Raw genomic sequence first — 16,562 nt, forward strand, 5'->3', positions numbered from 1 at the left:
AGGGCCCCAGGGAGTGCCAGGCTCCAGGTTTAAAAATGTCAGGGGCTCTGGGACCTCAGGAGGGGGCAGCTTTAAAACCAAAGACCATCCTCACACCACCTGCAATTAACCAATCCGCCTTTGAGGCCTTAACAGACAGAAGCCATGGAGTTAGTTCCATCATCTATCTGCCAAGGGATATCCCCATTAGCATGGGGCCCCTGGCTCGGGCAGGCCTCCCAAATCCACAGAAAGGGCTCAGCCCAAACCATCACCATCCGGCATCTCTGGCATCCCACATGCCTCCCACCGCCTCGCGTCCTTACACCCTGCAAGAGAGCCAACCAAGTGCTTTGTTTCACTTTATTGGATATACCAGGTGTGGGATTTACAAATGTGTGCAGGATACAGACAGCTGCCTGCGGGTCTATGTGTAACCGGGGCTCTAAAATGAACGAATCTCGTGTGCACGTGGTACAAAGCAAGCAAACCAAGACCAACTGGATCCCAACGTGGGTAACGTAAACAGTTAAATTACTAAAGTCATTATCTTAAGATCACAATACTTCAATGAAAATGGCATATTAAAAACATATAAATTACATTTAAGGTCTGTACATGATTCTTAACGAAAAATAACAATATTGTGTTCTGTACAATATTGCTTCCTCTCAACATTCCAAACCCAAGAAACACTTTCCCTTGAATTCCCAAAAAGTGGGAAAAATACACATGCAGTATAATTAAAACTGTTTCACCAAATACAAAGCTGATGGATTCTTTAAAGGCACACATTTTGTTATATCTCAGGAGCTCTCCTTTCAGGAGCCCTTGTCTTCCGACCCCAGCAGGCAGCAGAGGGTAGCCTTGGTTCCAGCAAATCTTTGGCTGCTAAGGAGAGAATATTCTTGGCAGGGAGGCAGCAGAAATGGAGCCCCCGCATCCTCAAACCAACAGATCAAACATCGGGAACCTCAAACCCTGAGGTGCCTCCTCGCTGTCTTTTGCAGGTCCTTACTCCCAATGTTTTGAAATATTCACTCCACATACGATACGGCGTGAAGGTGCCACCTATTTTCTTGCAAGGCATATGGTGCTCACTACCAGTCTACCACCAGAATCAATGTAGGCAGCCCTCGGGGTGGCCATGTGTCCTGTTCCCCAGAATGTCGTGCTGCCAGGCCCCCTGCCTAGGTCAGGTGCTCCTAAGCAGGGCAGCTCTCTGTGTCAGAGGACAGAGAGGAGCAGGAATCCACCTCACCCAGTCTGCAAACCAGCCCGCTGGCCTGTGGGCCCTCCTGACTGCTGGGTATGCTGTCTTCTCAAAGGTGACTGAGGTCCCTGTGGGGTCTCAGCGGGGCTTCTGTCCCAAACCCTGGGCCCAGGCGCCGCTCAAGCTTCCAGCTGGACTTGGGCCTCGTCCACCTGCAGAGTGTCACTGTCTCCCAGCAGTTCAGTCTCTGGGACAGAGCCTTCCTCCTCCTCCTCCGCTTCCTGCACGGGGATCTGGGCTCCATCTTCTGGGGCATTCTGTGCGTCCTCGGTGCCCTCTGAGAGCAGGGCTGCCCTGTCCGCCATGGAGGTGTTGGAGGGGGCTGTGGTGACGTAGCCCGTGCTGGTGGAGCCGCTGCCGCTGTGGTGCGAGCTGGGCTTGGGGAGCATCTGAGGAGGCACCTGCTGCGGGGCCATTTGCATTGGGATCTGCACCGGGTAGAAGTTGGGCAGGTAGGCCCCATAGGCCGGCACCGGCTGGTACCCATTGACGGGGATGTAGAGCTGTGGCGGGGGCACCATGGGTCTGATCTGGCCCTTCATGGGCATGAACTGGGGCTGCGGGAAGGGTGGGGCCTTCTGCTTGGGTCCCACGTAGCGAGCGTTGCTCACATTGCTCACTGGGCTGGTGCTCAGGGAGCTGGTCTGCGTGGTATTGCTGGTCCCCGAGGTTTGCGCCGAGCTGTTGTAGTTGGAAAGGTTGCCCCAGGCTCGGAGCCGGCTGTGGATGTCCTTGAAGCGGGGCCGCCGGCTGGGGAACTCGTTCCAGCACTCGATCATGAGGGCGTACACCCAGGCGGGACAGTCATCTGGGCAGGGCAGCACCTGCCGGTTCCGGATCATCTCCACCACGTCCTGGTTGGAGTACCCACAGTAGGGCTGCAGGCCGTAGCTGAAGACCTCCCACAGGACCACTCCATAGGACCAGATATCCGAGTCGATGGAGAACTTGCCATACGTGATGGCCTCGGGGGCCATCCAGCGGATGGGCAGCAGCGAGTTCCCCAGCAGCTTGTAGTAATCGGCGGCATACACCTCTCGGAAGAGGCCCAGGTCTGAGATCTTCACGGTCAGCTTGTCATACACCAGCACGTTGCGGGTGGCCAGGTCCTTGTGAACCACGTGGTGGCTGGACAGGTACTCCATCCCCGCCGCGATCTGCGCCACCAGAAGCACGAAGTCGGGGGGCTCCAGGGCAGACTTGACCGTGCGGTCGTCGTCCGCGCTGCCCACGTCCGAGTGCGGCGAGCGCATGACCAGGAACTCGTGGAGGTCGCCGTGCGAACAGTAGCTGAAGATCATGCTCAGGGGCTGGTCCTTGGTCACCACACCCAGCAGGCAGACGATGTTGGGGTGTTGCAGCCGCGCTCGCAGCATGGCCTCGTGCCGGAACTCCTCCCGCAGGGGCCCGTCTGCTTTGTCCTTCAGTGTTTTGATGGCCACGGCCTGGGTCTGCTCCCCCGGGGCAGGGCCCAACAGGTGGCCTTTGTAGACTTTCCCGAACCGGTCCTCTCCCAGCTCCTCCATGAACCTCACTGCAGACAGGCTGATCTCTTTGAGTTTGGCCTGTCAAGAAGAAAAGCCCCATGTGAAACGTTGCTGTGGCCAAAGCCCTGGAAGAAGGTGGAAGGCAGCTGGGAGGAATGGAGCCCCATGTGGCCACAGTTGGAAGGGCCTTGCGGAAGACCCGCTGGTTCTGCCTACCCAGTAATCTTAAATATGGCTCTGATGCCGAGGTTACTTCCTGTCCACTAGTGCACCTGTGGACACACGTGGAGACACACACACACACACACACACACACACATACACACCCTACAGCCAGGCCCAGGCACCAGCTGTCCCGGGGCTGCCCTGGATGCACCCCACTGGGTCCCCTCCACTCCCCATGTGAGCCGTCACATGCTGTGAGATGCGATGTCTTTTTCTCATGGACCCCATGGTGGCTTTCCCAGGTCATTTCTGTGTTAGCAATTTTGTCACTTTCAGAGTCCAGGCCAGTTGTTCTACAGAGGTTCCTTCAGTGGGCCTATAGCATGAGCCTCTTGACTGGCGTCTCAGTTAAGCATGTTTTTGGAAGGACCCCACAAGTGATAGGCACCCTCAGAACCCTGCATCTCTCTCAGCCTCTACGACACAGGCTCCTCCTGTGGCCGTCCCTCATCCTTCCTGGAGGCTCCTGGGCCTTCACGCAAGCCCCAGGGGCTCTGTGCCCTCCTCGCTGGCCAGCGCCTGCCTACAGCAAACCCTCACCGACTCTGGGGCTGAAGAGCCAGGTGCATTAGCTCCCTCCTGGACACCTTGAAGAGCCCTTACAAAGTTGGCTGGAAATGACGTTCCCTAAGGCTGGCAATGAATGTAAACGCCCTTTCACAACAAAAGCTGGAGAGGCTGCAGCACACGTTCACATCTGTTGTACTTCAGGGCCCCCACCCCTAGCTAAGGCTGCTCTGGGATGAGGGTGGCCTTTTAGTGGTAGCCTGTCTGTCTACTCCCATTTAAGGGCTATTCTCCCATCCTTCCCTGTTAAAACAAAGCATACCAACCCAACTCAAAAGTGACAAGAAAAATTGTGGGAGGCATTGGAGCCGTGTTTTTCTTGTGTGTCCTCTGGGCAGAGCTGAGGCACCTGTACAGTGAGGATGCTCGCTGGGGCCCACAGGGGCAGCACAGTCCAGGCAGAGGGAGCCCCATGGACTCTGGGGCAGCGAATTCCCAACACGCCTGCCGTTTATTTTCTAAGGCACACATGTCCTGATCTAGTTTATAGGAAAAAAAACGGCAAAACAAAGCGGAGTTTAAAAGAATTATGTGTTATGTATCAAGTAAATTAAGACATTTAATGGCGGGGGAGACAACCCCTGAGGATTAAACCTGGAAGAGGAACCTGGGTGGAATACGTAAGCACGGAGACCTGTTTGTGCTGGTTAATGAGGGGCATCTCCATGTCTTGGCTGGGCGAAGCCATCAGCTGTCGCCGCTGTGGCGTGGACGCAGACGCCTTTTGCTTATTCCGGCACATGCAGACCAAGAAGAAAAGGCAAGCGATGACCAGTGGAATCGCGATGCTGGGGACCAAGATGTACAGAATCCCCATCTTGCTGCTGTCTCGGGGACCTGTGAACAACACGGCTTTTGTGATTTTTTCAGAAAACATCCCTTCTCAACTGTAAGTTCTCTACCAACCCATTCTCTACCTCCAGCCACATTCTTTACAGGCACATGGGTAATCACCTAAGTTACACAACGGGGTAAAAGGGCACCCCAACCCCCAAAAAACACGATGCACCAAAAAACGCACACCGCGCTGCATCCCGGGGAAACACAACCCAAAACTGCCCAACCTGGGAACAAAGTGGAATATGCAGCATACAAAGTAAATGAACTCTAAAGATCTTAATATTCATAGTGACCACATCCACTTTCCGTTCCTGATGTGTGAATATCATTGGAGACAGGCGCTCTGCCCAATTTCGCTTTTATCAAAGGTCTCCCCAGCTACTGACAGGTTGATGACATTCACTGGAGACCCTTGTTCAAGGTGAGTGAAACTTGATACCGGGATTAGACACGATCCTTTTCCTCATTCAGCATTTTAATGTTTTCTTCACGTTTTTATCGAATGATGACAGATTCTTTTAGGATAATAACTCAACATGCACTAGATTTAAAGGCTCACCAGCAGTCCATGCACCTGACCCAATACAATACACCATAGGGACACAGAAATCCTTGGAAAGCACGGGGTACCTACCAACAGTCAAGGTCTCCAACTACCTTCCCTGCATTTTTTTTATCACAGGGAAAAGTAACTCTTTGTCTCCCTCTACAGGATTTACAGAAAGACACAGGGGGCACACCAGGCAGGCTGAGGTAACTTCAGGCTCTGAGCAGGCATCCCATAGGGTTGGCTCCTCCCAGGCTGCGTGAACCCCAAGCAATCCGCACGTCAAAGCAATAGAATGTAAGACCAAGTGACACCGTTTCAGAAGGCTAACCCTATGTCTGGTGGAAAGTGAGTTCTCTACAGAGTCACTTTCCCACATCCCTGGGAAACCACGGTGTTCTGTTTCCTACTTAATCCTGCAAATAATCGTATCAGACTTAGAAGGCCCCATGGCCAGGGGGCAAACGGCTTCCCATCTGGAAGCAAACAAGTGATTTCTGGTCAGTGTGATCGTTAAAAGAGCTAATTCAGTTCTAAGAGTGAACATGCTATTGCCACCTTAGGAAAAAAGCACCTTGTCCCAAACCCAGCCTTGCCCCACCCCTGCTCCCCAAAATAAGATGAAAGCAAGTAAAACCACAAACAAAACTTTCTTCTGACCCCACCTGGCAGCTTTCCCTCTGAAAGGGTTCCAAGGCAGGTGTCCCAGAAATCTTAGGGGCCCCGGGGATGCCGGTTCATTCTTCCTTACTAGGGTTTGGTTCATTTATTATTAAGGTTAGCAGGAGAGTCCAGGCCTCTCACACCAAGATCAGAGGTGTGAGCTCACACAGACACTGTCACCTGCCTTGATCATCTACTTAGCTTTACCAAACACGACTCATGCTTATTGGGAAACACTGCAGTATCCCTCTTTCCCAAAGGCTATAAATGGTTGAGTCTCATGTTCTCCTAATTTTATGTGTATTTTAGGTTGAACCACATGGAACAACTGATATTCAACTATTCTGACATATAGACACAGTAGTTTCATACGGTTTTCTTAAATCGAATGTTGAAAGAACTTCATTTTATATTTTATTTATTTTTTAGATGGAGTTTATTTATGAGACGAAATCTTTATTTATTTATTTATTTTTGAGACGGAGTCTCGCTCTGTCTCCCGGGCTGGAGTACAGCGGTGGGATCTCGGTTCACTGCAACCTCGGTCCCTGGGGTTCGAGTGATTCTCCCGCCTCAGCCTCCCAAGTAGCTGGAACTACAGGCACGCGCCACCATGCCTGGCTGATTTTTGTACGTTTAGTAGAGATGGAGTTTCTCCATGTTGGCCAGTCTGGTCTCAAACTCTGACCTCAGGTGATCCGCCTGCCTCGGCCTCCCAAAATGCTGGGATTACAGATGTGAGCTGCCACACCCGGCCTGAAGGAACTTCATTTTAAATAGAATCATGTCATCCATATTTTCTCACTCCTATCTTTTTGGCAGAATAAAATCTCTTGGATGACAACTCACGCTGAAGCAGACAGATGTGCGGGTCCCCCACAGCTGCATGCTACTCCACGGTACGGGCATCTCCAACTGTCCCATCCAGACCTACTGATCAACAGTCTGTTTTGTGTTTAGCTCTCACAAGTGATTTTGCAATAAATATTCTTTCATTTATGCCCCTGAAGTACAAATCTGCAATACAAGATTCTAAGAATTTGCCAACATGGTGAAACCCCATCTCTACTAAAAATACAAAATTTAGCCGGGCATGCTGGCGGGCATTTGTAATCCCAGCTACCCAAGAGGCTGAGGCAGGAGAACTGCTTAAACCCAGGAGGTGGAGGCTGCAGTGAGCCAAGACTGCAGCACTGCACTCCAGCCTGGGCAACAGAGCAAGACTCTGTCTCAAAAAAATAATAATAATAATTGACAGGTCCATAATCATACTTTTCTTCATGTTTTGATTTACTTTTAATTACAAAAGTAACTCGATTTGCTTTTAATTACAAAACTAATTCCTACTCACTGAAAAAAAAAAGTCACTTTTATAGGTCTGGGGAAATCACTGTTGAAAGTTTGATATCCATCTTTCCAAAACCTCATGAAAGTCAGGTGCCTGTGTGTGCTCACACACAAACTTCACTCATTTTCTTTTTGCCAGAGACAAAACAATGAACAAAAAAGCACCTCGAACACAGCCCTATCCTACAACCTGCTTTTGTTCCTTACCGGGGACAGGGCCATTCTTCCTTGCAGGAAATTACGGTCTGGAGTGCTCCAGAGAGCCTACAGTGCAATTTGAACGACTCATAATTCCATTCTTAAAATTTGTTCTCCCATAATGAACACATTCTTGAAGACTTGTGTCTGACCAACTGAGCCAGAGGCAATGCCAAATTTGGAGCTGCTGAATCACACATCAGGAAGGCCATTAGTACCAGTGTTTACTCCCTGCACTTCGGGGTAGAGACATGTGGGCCTGCACCCCAGGAGGAGGCCTCCAGGTGCACGAGGAGCCCAGCCTTGCTTCATCGGCTGCTCTCTCTTTATCAGCGGGTGCCCACTCGTTCACCTGTCACTGCTTCTAACTCCCAGCCCAGCCTCAGTTACCCTGCTGCCTGCAACTGGTGAACCGTGCATGACTAAGACAGAGGTGAGAACTGTCGAAGCTGTCAACTGTCAACTACACGCGCTTCCGTATTCATGGCATTACAGACACCCTTGCAAGGAGTAAGGAACGCTTTGCTGCCCAGGCTGTAGGGGAGTGGCACCATCACGGCTCACTGCAGCTGTGAACTACTGAGCTCAAGCAGTCCTCCCACTTCAGCCGCCCAAGTAGGTGGGACTGCAGGTGCGCACCACCACACCTGGGTAATTTTTGTATTTTTTGTAGAGACGGGTTTTTGCCATGTTGCTCAGGCTGGTTTCGAACTCCTGGGCTCAAGAGATCCACCTGTCTTGGCCTCCCTAGGTACTGGGATTACAGGTGGTAAGCCACTGCATTGTGTGATAATGTTAACGGAGAAACAAAATGGGAAAGTGAATATCCCAGGACCATCCATCCATGGGAAGCAAGTGATGGAGGGCAGTGGGCCAAACTGCAAACGAGTCACTGCTGGTAAAATTAGACATGATCTCCACAATATTCTTCAGACTTTTCTATATTTTAAAATGTCTTATAATATTCAGATGTTACTTTCATAGCCACCTACAGCTTGCTTTATTTATTTATCTATTTATTTTGGAGACAGGGTCTCACTCTGTTGCCCAGGCCGGAGCACAGTGCTGCAATCTTGGCTCACCGCAATCTCCGCTTCCTGAGTTCAGGTGATTCTCCGGCCTCAGCCTCTTGAGTAGCTGGGATTACAGGCAAGTGCCACGTAACCCGGCTAATTTTTGTATTTTTACTAGAGATGGGGTTTCACCATGTTGGCCAGGCTGGTCTTGAACACCTGACCTCAAATGATCTGCCTGCCTTGGCCTCCCAAATTGCTGGGATTTTAGGCATGAGCCACTGTGCCTGGCCCAACAGCTTTACTTAAAATAGTCACTGTGGTGAGACAGGGGGGTTCTGGTCACCACTGTACAGAGGCACACCCCAACCCAGGTCAGGACAGAACGTTCTCATCACAAGGTTCACTCAACAGTCAACACATTTAAAAAAAGAGAGAGAATACATACTACACGAGGGTACGTCACACAGTTCCATGCGTACGTTTTTATTCTGCGTAAAGCACCAGGGGCCCTCCATCTGGCCGCCGGGGTTCCGGCAGTAGGCGTGCCCCCCTCCGAGCTCGGGGTAGTCTGCGCTGGACAGGCGGTGGCTGTGGGGGTGCTGCAGGGCCCACGGCTGGCACTGATGCCCCGACTTGGTGGTGCTTGCCGTCCCTCTGTAATCCGTGCCTGAGCCGTTATAGCACTGATGGTCTGAACGAGGAAAACATGTGAGAAAAACCTCTGGGGTGCAACAAAACCATTCTGCCTACACATGCCCAAACTAGAATTTCCAAAAGGTCCAAGGATTTTACCTGACTTACCAGAAAAGAGGCATTAGAAGTAATGGCTTACTGAAGTCCCAAGCCCACAAATTACATGCAGAGCACATCGGGGATAGATATGGGGAAGGAAACGCCTCAGAAGGATTCCACAGCCCAAAACCATCTCTGGGACCCATGATCTGTACGCCACCCCCACCACCACAATGACGGTGTCATCCCCAGCCTCAGGATCACTTGCTCTAGGAAGAAAGCCAACTGTGCAGGCAAGAAGGGCGCACTCCCAGGCTGGGCCCCTCCACTTCAGGGCACCCTTCTCATCACCATGGAGGAGCCCTGGGGTGGGGGTGTGCCTTTGGTGAATATTTCTGTAGTGTGTACCATGTGTGAGTCACTGCTCTAAACCTTCCTGGCTGGGCACCGTGGCTCATGCCTGTAATCTCAGCACTCAGGGAAGGTGAGGCGAGTGGATCACTTGAGGTCAGGAGTTCGAGACCAGCCTGGCCAACATGGTGAAATCCTGTCTCTACTAAAATACAAAATTAGCCAAGTGTGTGGTGGCACGTGCCTGTAGTCCCAGCTACTCAGGAGGCTGAGGCAGGGGAATTGCTTGAACCTGAGAGGTGGAGGTTGCAGTGAGCCAAGATTGTGCCACTCACTGCACTCCAGCCTGGGTGACAGAGTGAAATTCTGTCTGAAAAAAACAAAACCAACAAAAAAACCACCTTCCTAAATATTGCCCCATTTGACCTTCATTCCAGCCCCACGGCTCTGTACTGGTGTCATCCCCATGGAATATGAGGATATGAGAGCTTAGCAACTTGCCCAGAGTCACAGCAAGGGTGTGAATGCAGGCAATGGGCCCAGGGACCAGGCTCTGGCTGTCCTGGTAAGGAGTTCTGCCCATTCCTGGATTAACCAATCATACTAAATACAGCCCTGGGGCCATGGCGGGAGGTCGCCCGTTCCTGGGGTCTCACCTTTCAGGGAGGCAGCAGCCTTAATGGATGCAGTGATGTGAGCCAATGGTTTTCCTCAGGGACATCAGCAGAGCTCTCTGTCCTGTGTCGGCCACCCTGACTGGCTGTAGCCACCCTGCTGGGGCTCATAACTTGGGGTCTACTAAGCCTCCAAAGGGCAGGGGCTGCTCTGCTGCCAGCAAGAGGGGCAGTGGGGAGGGAGCATGTTCTTCTGTCCCGTGCAGACCCCAAACAGGCCACACCCAGGCCTCGGCTCAGATGAGCCCCTCCACCTGCTTGAGCCTGGGATTTCCCTTCTCTGAAATGGGAGTGATCTCACTATCTGGGGAAATGGCTGTTAAAAGCATGAGAGGAGTCAGGATCAGCACGCACTGGGGCGCCAGTGGAAAATGCAGACTCTCAACTCCTGCCCCATCCTCCTGAAACCTGCAGGATCAGTCCCCAGAAACCTGTGGGATCCTTAAGCTTGGACGAGTGTGAGGACCACAGAGATGCAGCAGGACTGGCCTGGTGGGCACCCGCGAAAAGCCTGTGATGATCAGGCACTGCTAGGGAAGGAAATACAGGGAAGCACCCTGCACCTTTGTAGGCACCTTTTCACAGGTCCCTGCATCATGGGACCTAGGGGACGAGCATGGCGGAGGGACTTAACCCGAGTCCCACAGCTGGACACAGTGCAAGCCCAAATGCGAGCCTGGAGCTGACTGGCTCCAAATCCTCTGCTCCGAGGCCGCGCCTGCTGCCCTGCTGGAATGGAGACCTGGGCTGTGGGGCCCTCGGCTGCTAATGGGGTTCTGCGGGGCCGGGGCCGGGACAGACGGAGCTTCCTGGGCTTTACCAGCTACCCCCATACACGTTTCAAGGGCCCCCACTCGCTGCCCCCATCCGCTGCCCCCACCGGTCCCGCCCCGGGCCCACGGGCACTCACAGCGGCCCAGCCTCTCTGCCGGGATGCCGATGCGCATGCAGTTGGCAGCGTCGGGGCTCTCGGGCATGGGCAGCGCCTCACACTTGGGCAGCTGCAGCCGCATGAGGATGAGCGGGTTGGAGCGGGCGATGGTGTACTCTTGGCGGCACAAGTCGCTCTCCAGCACCTCACACTCGTCCCGGCACAGCTCGCGCGGCTTGGGCGCCCGGGAGCGCGCGTCACACAGAGGGAACACGAAGTGGCAGAAGGATGGGATGGCGAACTGCGAGCACTGGTCTGACAGGTGCGTGGAGGTGCCGATCATGGTGAAGGCCGCTGCAGAGCCCGCGAGACCGGCGTTAGCGGTGGACCCACCTCGCGCCCTGACATTCATCCAGTCCCCACCCCCAGCCTGCACCCCAGATTGCCCACTCAGCCCCCAATGTCCTGCTCCGCCCCAAATCCCCAGCCCCGAGCCCCTACACCACCCTGGAGAAGCTCCCTGCCAGCAGGCCAGCCTGCCCATCACATGCTCTGATTTGCAGCAGACATGGGAAGTCCCTGGCCCAGGGCCTCACTTAGAAGTATCAGAAGCAGAATAAGCTAGAAGGAAAACTAGGCCCCCAGCTCACTCCGCTAAGTGCTTCTTCCAGGACAGGAAGGTTCAGAGGTCAGATGCAAAAGCAGATCCCGAGGACCCGCTGTGTGTGGACAGCGCAGGCCAAGAGGTGCATTCCCGAGGCCCGGGCTTCCCAATGTCCCAGGTCTGTCCGGGAAGAAGGCTGTCCCAGAGGAGGGAGTCAGCTCAGCTCTGTGAACTGCAACTGGAGGAGGCAGTTGGTAAAATGCAGAAAGCCAAGAGGGTGGAAGCAGCAAAGCGGGAGGAAGGCCGCTTACAACTCTGGAAGGTTCTGTGATAAGGGGGAGCAGAGAAACCCCAAGATTCAGGACCCCCTTTTGTGGGGCAGCTTGTTTTTTAAGGGAAAGATGTCAGAGGATGCAGCCTGGTGAGAGGATGGGTGAGTTCCAGAACAAGGTGGGGGCGTTTGGGGGAGCTCTGCTGCACCTGGAGTGCACAGCTGCACACTGGTAGGGGTGAAAGAAGCTGGCCAAGGCAGGACTCCAAGGAATGCATCGGCTTGCCCTGGGCTCACTACTCTACTTTCACCTGTGAAAGGCTGGCTTACAGCAATTGAGCCTGGGGACAGCAGAGGCAGACAGGCGCCTCTGCCCCCACATCCAGCTGAGGCTGGCCCCCACATCCAGCTGAGGCTGTGTCCTCCAACGGGGAAGAAAACCCAGAAGCTGGCGTTTAGTCCCTGAGCAGCCCTAGCTCCACCCATGAATGCAGTTCAATCCCATCATTATGGATATGGCGATTATTTGGTGATTATACATTAGGTTGTCAAGAATGCCGGCCTTGACCTCTGGGCAAGGAAAGAGTGTACATGCTATGCCACGTTTGGCCAGCAGGTGTCACTGCCGCTGCCAGTCATTCCTGGGAACCCACCCAGGACTGGGATGGGCTGCTATGTGGGAACAGCCTTATACATGATCACTTTGTGGTATCACTCATGCCTTTCTAGGCCTGTTTCTGTACCTGCAGAGTGATTTGAGGCCCCACACTGGGCAATGAGAGTGAACACAGAGCCTATAAAGTGGCCCTCGGCGTGAATGGGCCCAGGGGTCTGGTAACAGGCGGTGTCAGTGGGTGGGAGCAGCCACACCATCCTGACTGCCGTCCTCACCACATCACCTCCCGTCCTCCAGGTTTCTGTGGCCAATATTTAAATGGAGGAGCACAGAGGGTAAGCTGTTACAGTACAGGATGTCTTGGATTTGGAGGAAGAACTGAGGCTTCAGCCCAGTCCAATCTCATCCTTACGGATTTGGTATTATATGAAGGGCTGTCAAAAACGTAGGCAGGCCTTGATCTTCAGGCAGGAAAAGACTGTCTAAGAATGCCAAAGCTGCCACTTCTCTTGGGCTAATCCACTGATACGACGTTTCTGCTGATCTTTATAGGATTTCTCTTCTTCCTTCTGCTCACCCTAAGAATGTACTGCTTATTTCTGAAAGTGCAATTCCAGGCACCAAAGAGATGCAACACCTGGTCTCTGTCCACACCCTGAATGTCACACAATGCTCTCCAGCAAACACTGCACACAATGCACTCATTACTATGCTTATGTCAAAACCACAAGCCTGCTGAAAGCAAATTCAAATTTAATCTTTTCGAAAAGCCACCAACCTAGAAAATTCTCATTCTAAACTCTTCTCTAAAAGCTGCTAGAAAACCAGGCTGCTTGGATGCGAGTTGACTCCTTAAACAACTCCTGAAGAAATAACTGAGGGACAGTCTTGTACCTGGATCAGTGCTTGCCGATTGGTGGGGTGTCTAATAATTCTGGAGTCTGTGGCTAACATTCTAAAACAAGATAAGAACAGACTGCAGGATGTCCAGAGTGCAGGGTTGCTACTAAGGGCTGTAACTTTTTTATTTTTATCTTTATTTTTTGAGACAAGAGTCTCAAACTGTCACCTAGGCTGGAGTGCAGTGGCACGATCTCGGCTCACTGCAACCTCCACCTCCCTAGTTCAAGAGATTCTCCTGCCTCAGCCTCCTGAGTAGCTGGGATTACAAATGCCCACCACCACGACCAGCTAATTTTTTGTATTTTTAGTAGAGACAGGGTTTCACCATGTTGGCCAGGCTGGTTTTGACTCCTGACCTTGTGATTCATCTGCCTTGGCCTCCCAAAGTGTTGGGATTACAGGCTGAGCACCACTGCACCCAGCCACTTTTTTCTTTTATGAAACAAAACCAAAGAGAAAAATCCAAGTGCACCACTTTTATGGAGGGTGAAAGTTATTCCCTGTAACCAGTGCCAGTTGTGTGAAATACCTGTATGTGTAAACTAAGTCATGGTGTAAATTAAGTAAAGTATACTCTATATTTTCCACTTCATGTTTCGGTGAAAACATTTGAGAAGCCCTGCTTTAATGGCAAAGAAAGCTTTTATAGTAAGAGGTACCCATATTTTCAAAACCGCCTCACGCTGGAGCAGGATGGCGCCTCCAGGTTCCTCTGTGTCTCATGATGGCTCCCTCACTTTGCATGAGACCCTGGCCCTGGCCTCATGGGCCAGGCAGTCTCATGTGACCATGACCTTGGACTCTCTAGTCTGAGAGTGACCTGAACCTGGAAGAACTTGTCAGTGACAAGAGGTGAGTTTCTGCCTTAGATCTCATTGTTGCCCCTTACCAGGCCAGTGCCTTGCACCCGCTTTGCCCCCACCACACTCTCCTGGGAGCACAGGCATCAGAGATCGCCCACTGATTCTAATCTGCAGCGCAGCCTCCCACACCCGCAGAGATGATCCAGCTAATCCGAGGTGCTGGGGCACCTGCCATCTGCACGGGGTGTTTCTTGCTCTTGTAGGGTCTGGAGAGAAAATGTGTATGTAGTGTTTGTGGGGAGAGTAGGTGCAGCAGATGGCGGGCTCTGTAAGACTTTCATCTAACTAATTTTCTGGCTGTCCAAGGCCTTTCCCCTAAGAAGGACCCCAGACCCCATCAATGTGTTTGAGTTGCGTGTTGGGAGCTGGGACAGCCAATCAGAGAAGTTAAGTCCTAAAGACAGCAAAGATGGACAGCTCCAGTTCCTAAATGGCCTGCACTTTCTCAAACCTTGAACCACTGAGCAAAGACCTGGCTCTGTTCTCTGGAAACCCAGGACTGACAAAGTATGTGTTCACTGCAGTGTCCCTACCACCGATGACCCAACTCTTTCCCCCACACAGCTGCAATCAGGCCTGGGTGCCTTTGGACCAAAAGTGGCTCAGAGAGGAGAGAAGAGTCAGGAAGTGCAGAATGAGAAGTCAAGCAGAGGGAGTGTGGGGGCACTGAGGCTGGACAGTGCTTTGGACTCACACAGTTTGGCTGAGTTAAATCCCATACTTGCTCATTTAAACACACAGGCCAGGAACATTTTTAGGGCAGATCTTGTTAGCAATTGCAACTACTTCTAAAAAAGATCTCTGGTTTTCTACTACAAATGAGATGGACGACGGACCGTACACGCCATTAACTGACGAAACACAGTGGCTGCCGTCTGTGTGACAGGTGGCTATGCGCATGCTTATCCCCCTGTAAGAAAGGTCTGCAACTCCTACCTGTGATTCGGTTTTCAATCTCCCCCTGCATCTGCAGCGAGTCCACATAAATGGTCCGGTTGCCAATGAAGCGTGCACAGGCAATTCCCCGGTAAGGCTGGCAGAACCCGTCCTCATGGTAATCATCCCTGGTAAAAACACACCAAGTCTGTCAGAGCTCTGGGAGGTGCCAGATATCGCTAGTGACTTCTTTTATAATCCAGCATCTTGCGAGCCAACAATTTTGTTACTTGGTATTTATCCAGATAAGTGAAAAACATAAGTCCATACAAAAACCTGTACATAAATGTTATGGCAGCTGTATTCATGATGCCAAAACTTGGAAGCAACCAAGGTATGTTTCCGTAGGTGAATGAATAAACAAACCTTGGTACATCCAGACACTGGAGTATTATTTAGTGCTAAAAAAAAATGATCTATCAAGCCACAAAAAGAGAGGAAACTTAAATGCATATTACTAGGTGAAATGAGCCAATCTGAAAAGGCATTACTACATGATTCCAGCCACATGACATTCTAGAAAAGGCAAAACCATGGAGACAGCAAAACTACAGAGACTGATTATGGAGAAAGATCGGTGGATGCCAGGGGTTATGAGGGATGGATTTCAAGAGGTGCGCTGGGGTTTTAGGGCACTGGAACTATTCCGTATGATGCTGTAATGGTCAGCACACATCGCTACACATTGGGCAAAAACCATACAAGATAAAACACAAAGAACAAGCCCTAATGTAAACTACTGATTTTAGATAATAATGATGTATCAATACTGGCTCAATGGCAATAAATGTGTCACTCTAATGCAAGACGTTAAAATAGGAAACTATGAGGAAGGCAGGAAGACCCTGGATTTTCTGTTCAATTTTTCTGGAAACCTAAAACTGTTCTAAAAAATGCCTGTTAATTTTTCTTTTAATTCAGCATCTTTAAGGGAGTATGGAAAAAGAAGAGGAGGACTGATGAAGGGTGAGGATGGCTCGTGAGGTGAAGGGTACACAGGGATGGGTACGTGTCTGTGTATACGAGCACACACCCACCACATCAGGTACATGTTTCACCTTACCTTTGAACTATTTTTTTTTTGTACTTTAGGTTCTGGGGTACGTGTGCAGATCATGCAGGATTGTTGCATAGGTACTTACATGGCAAGGTGGTTTGCTACCTCCACCCCCCCATCACCTATATTTGTCATTTCTCCCCATTTTATCCCTCCCCAACCTCCCCACCCCCTGCTGTTCCTCTCCTAGCCCCCCCTCAACAGACCCCAGTGTGTGATGTTCCCTTCCCTGTGTCCATGTGTTCTCATTGTTCAACACCCGCCTACGAGTGAGAACATGCGATGTTTGATTATCTGTTCTTGTGTCAGTTTGCGGAGAATGCCGGTTTCCAGGTTCATCCCTGTCCCTACAAAGGACATGAACTCATCATTTTTTATGGCTGCATAGTATTCCATGGTGTATATGTGCCACATTTTCCTTGTCCAGTCTATCCTTGAACTACTCAATGCATCGTAGACATTACAGCAATGCCCCTGCAAACTTCCCTTATTTGCAAACAAGGCTTTCACGATAATGATGACAATGCAGAGGTAAACAGCAC

At 51.4% G+C, this 16,562-nt stretch overlaps 1 protein-coding gene across 3 annotated transcripts in view; it reads right to left on the reverse strand.

The window, feature by feature from the left end:
- Positions 1 to 328: 328 nt before the first annotated feature.
- Positions 329 to 16,562, reverse strand: part of ROR2 (receptor tyrosine kinase like orphan receptor 2) — a 231,321-nt gene continuing 215,087 nt past the window's right edge. Inside the window, exons 5-9 of one of the 3 annotated variants that reach the window (XM_032260461.1) lie at positions 14,964 to 15,091; positions 10,810 to 11,124; positions 8,588 to 8,833; positions 4,166 to 4,368; positions 329 to 2,817 (exon numbers count right to left, since the gene is read on the reverse strand). In XM_032260461.1, coding sequence (XP_032116352.1) covers positions 1,372 to 2,817; positions 4,166 to 4,368; positions 8,588 to 8,833; positions 10,810 to 11,124; positions 14,964 to 15,091 — 2,338 coding nt within the window. In that variant the 3' untranslated portion in view covers positions 329 to 1,371. Of the gene's footprint in view, positions 2,818 to 4,072; positions 4,369 to 8,587; positions 8,834 to 10,809; positions 11,125 to 14,963; positions 15,092 to 16,562 lie in introns of those variants that run through there. The other 2 variants (XR_004263555.1, XM_032260462.1) reach the window with 2 other exon arrangements.

This window comes from Sapajus apella, unplaced genomic scaffold (genome assembly GCF_009761245.1).
Source record: "Sapajus apella isolate SASKATOON/1434 unplaced genomic scaffold, GSC_monkey_1.0 scaffold118, whole genome shotgun sequence".
Lineage (NCBI taxonomy): Eukaryota > Metazoa > Chordata > Mammalia > Primates > Cebidae > Sapajus > Sapajus apella.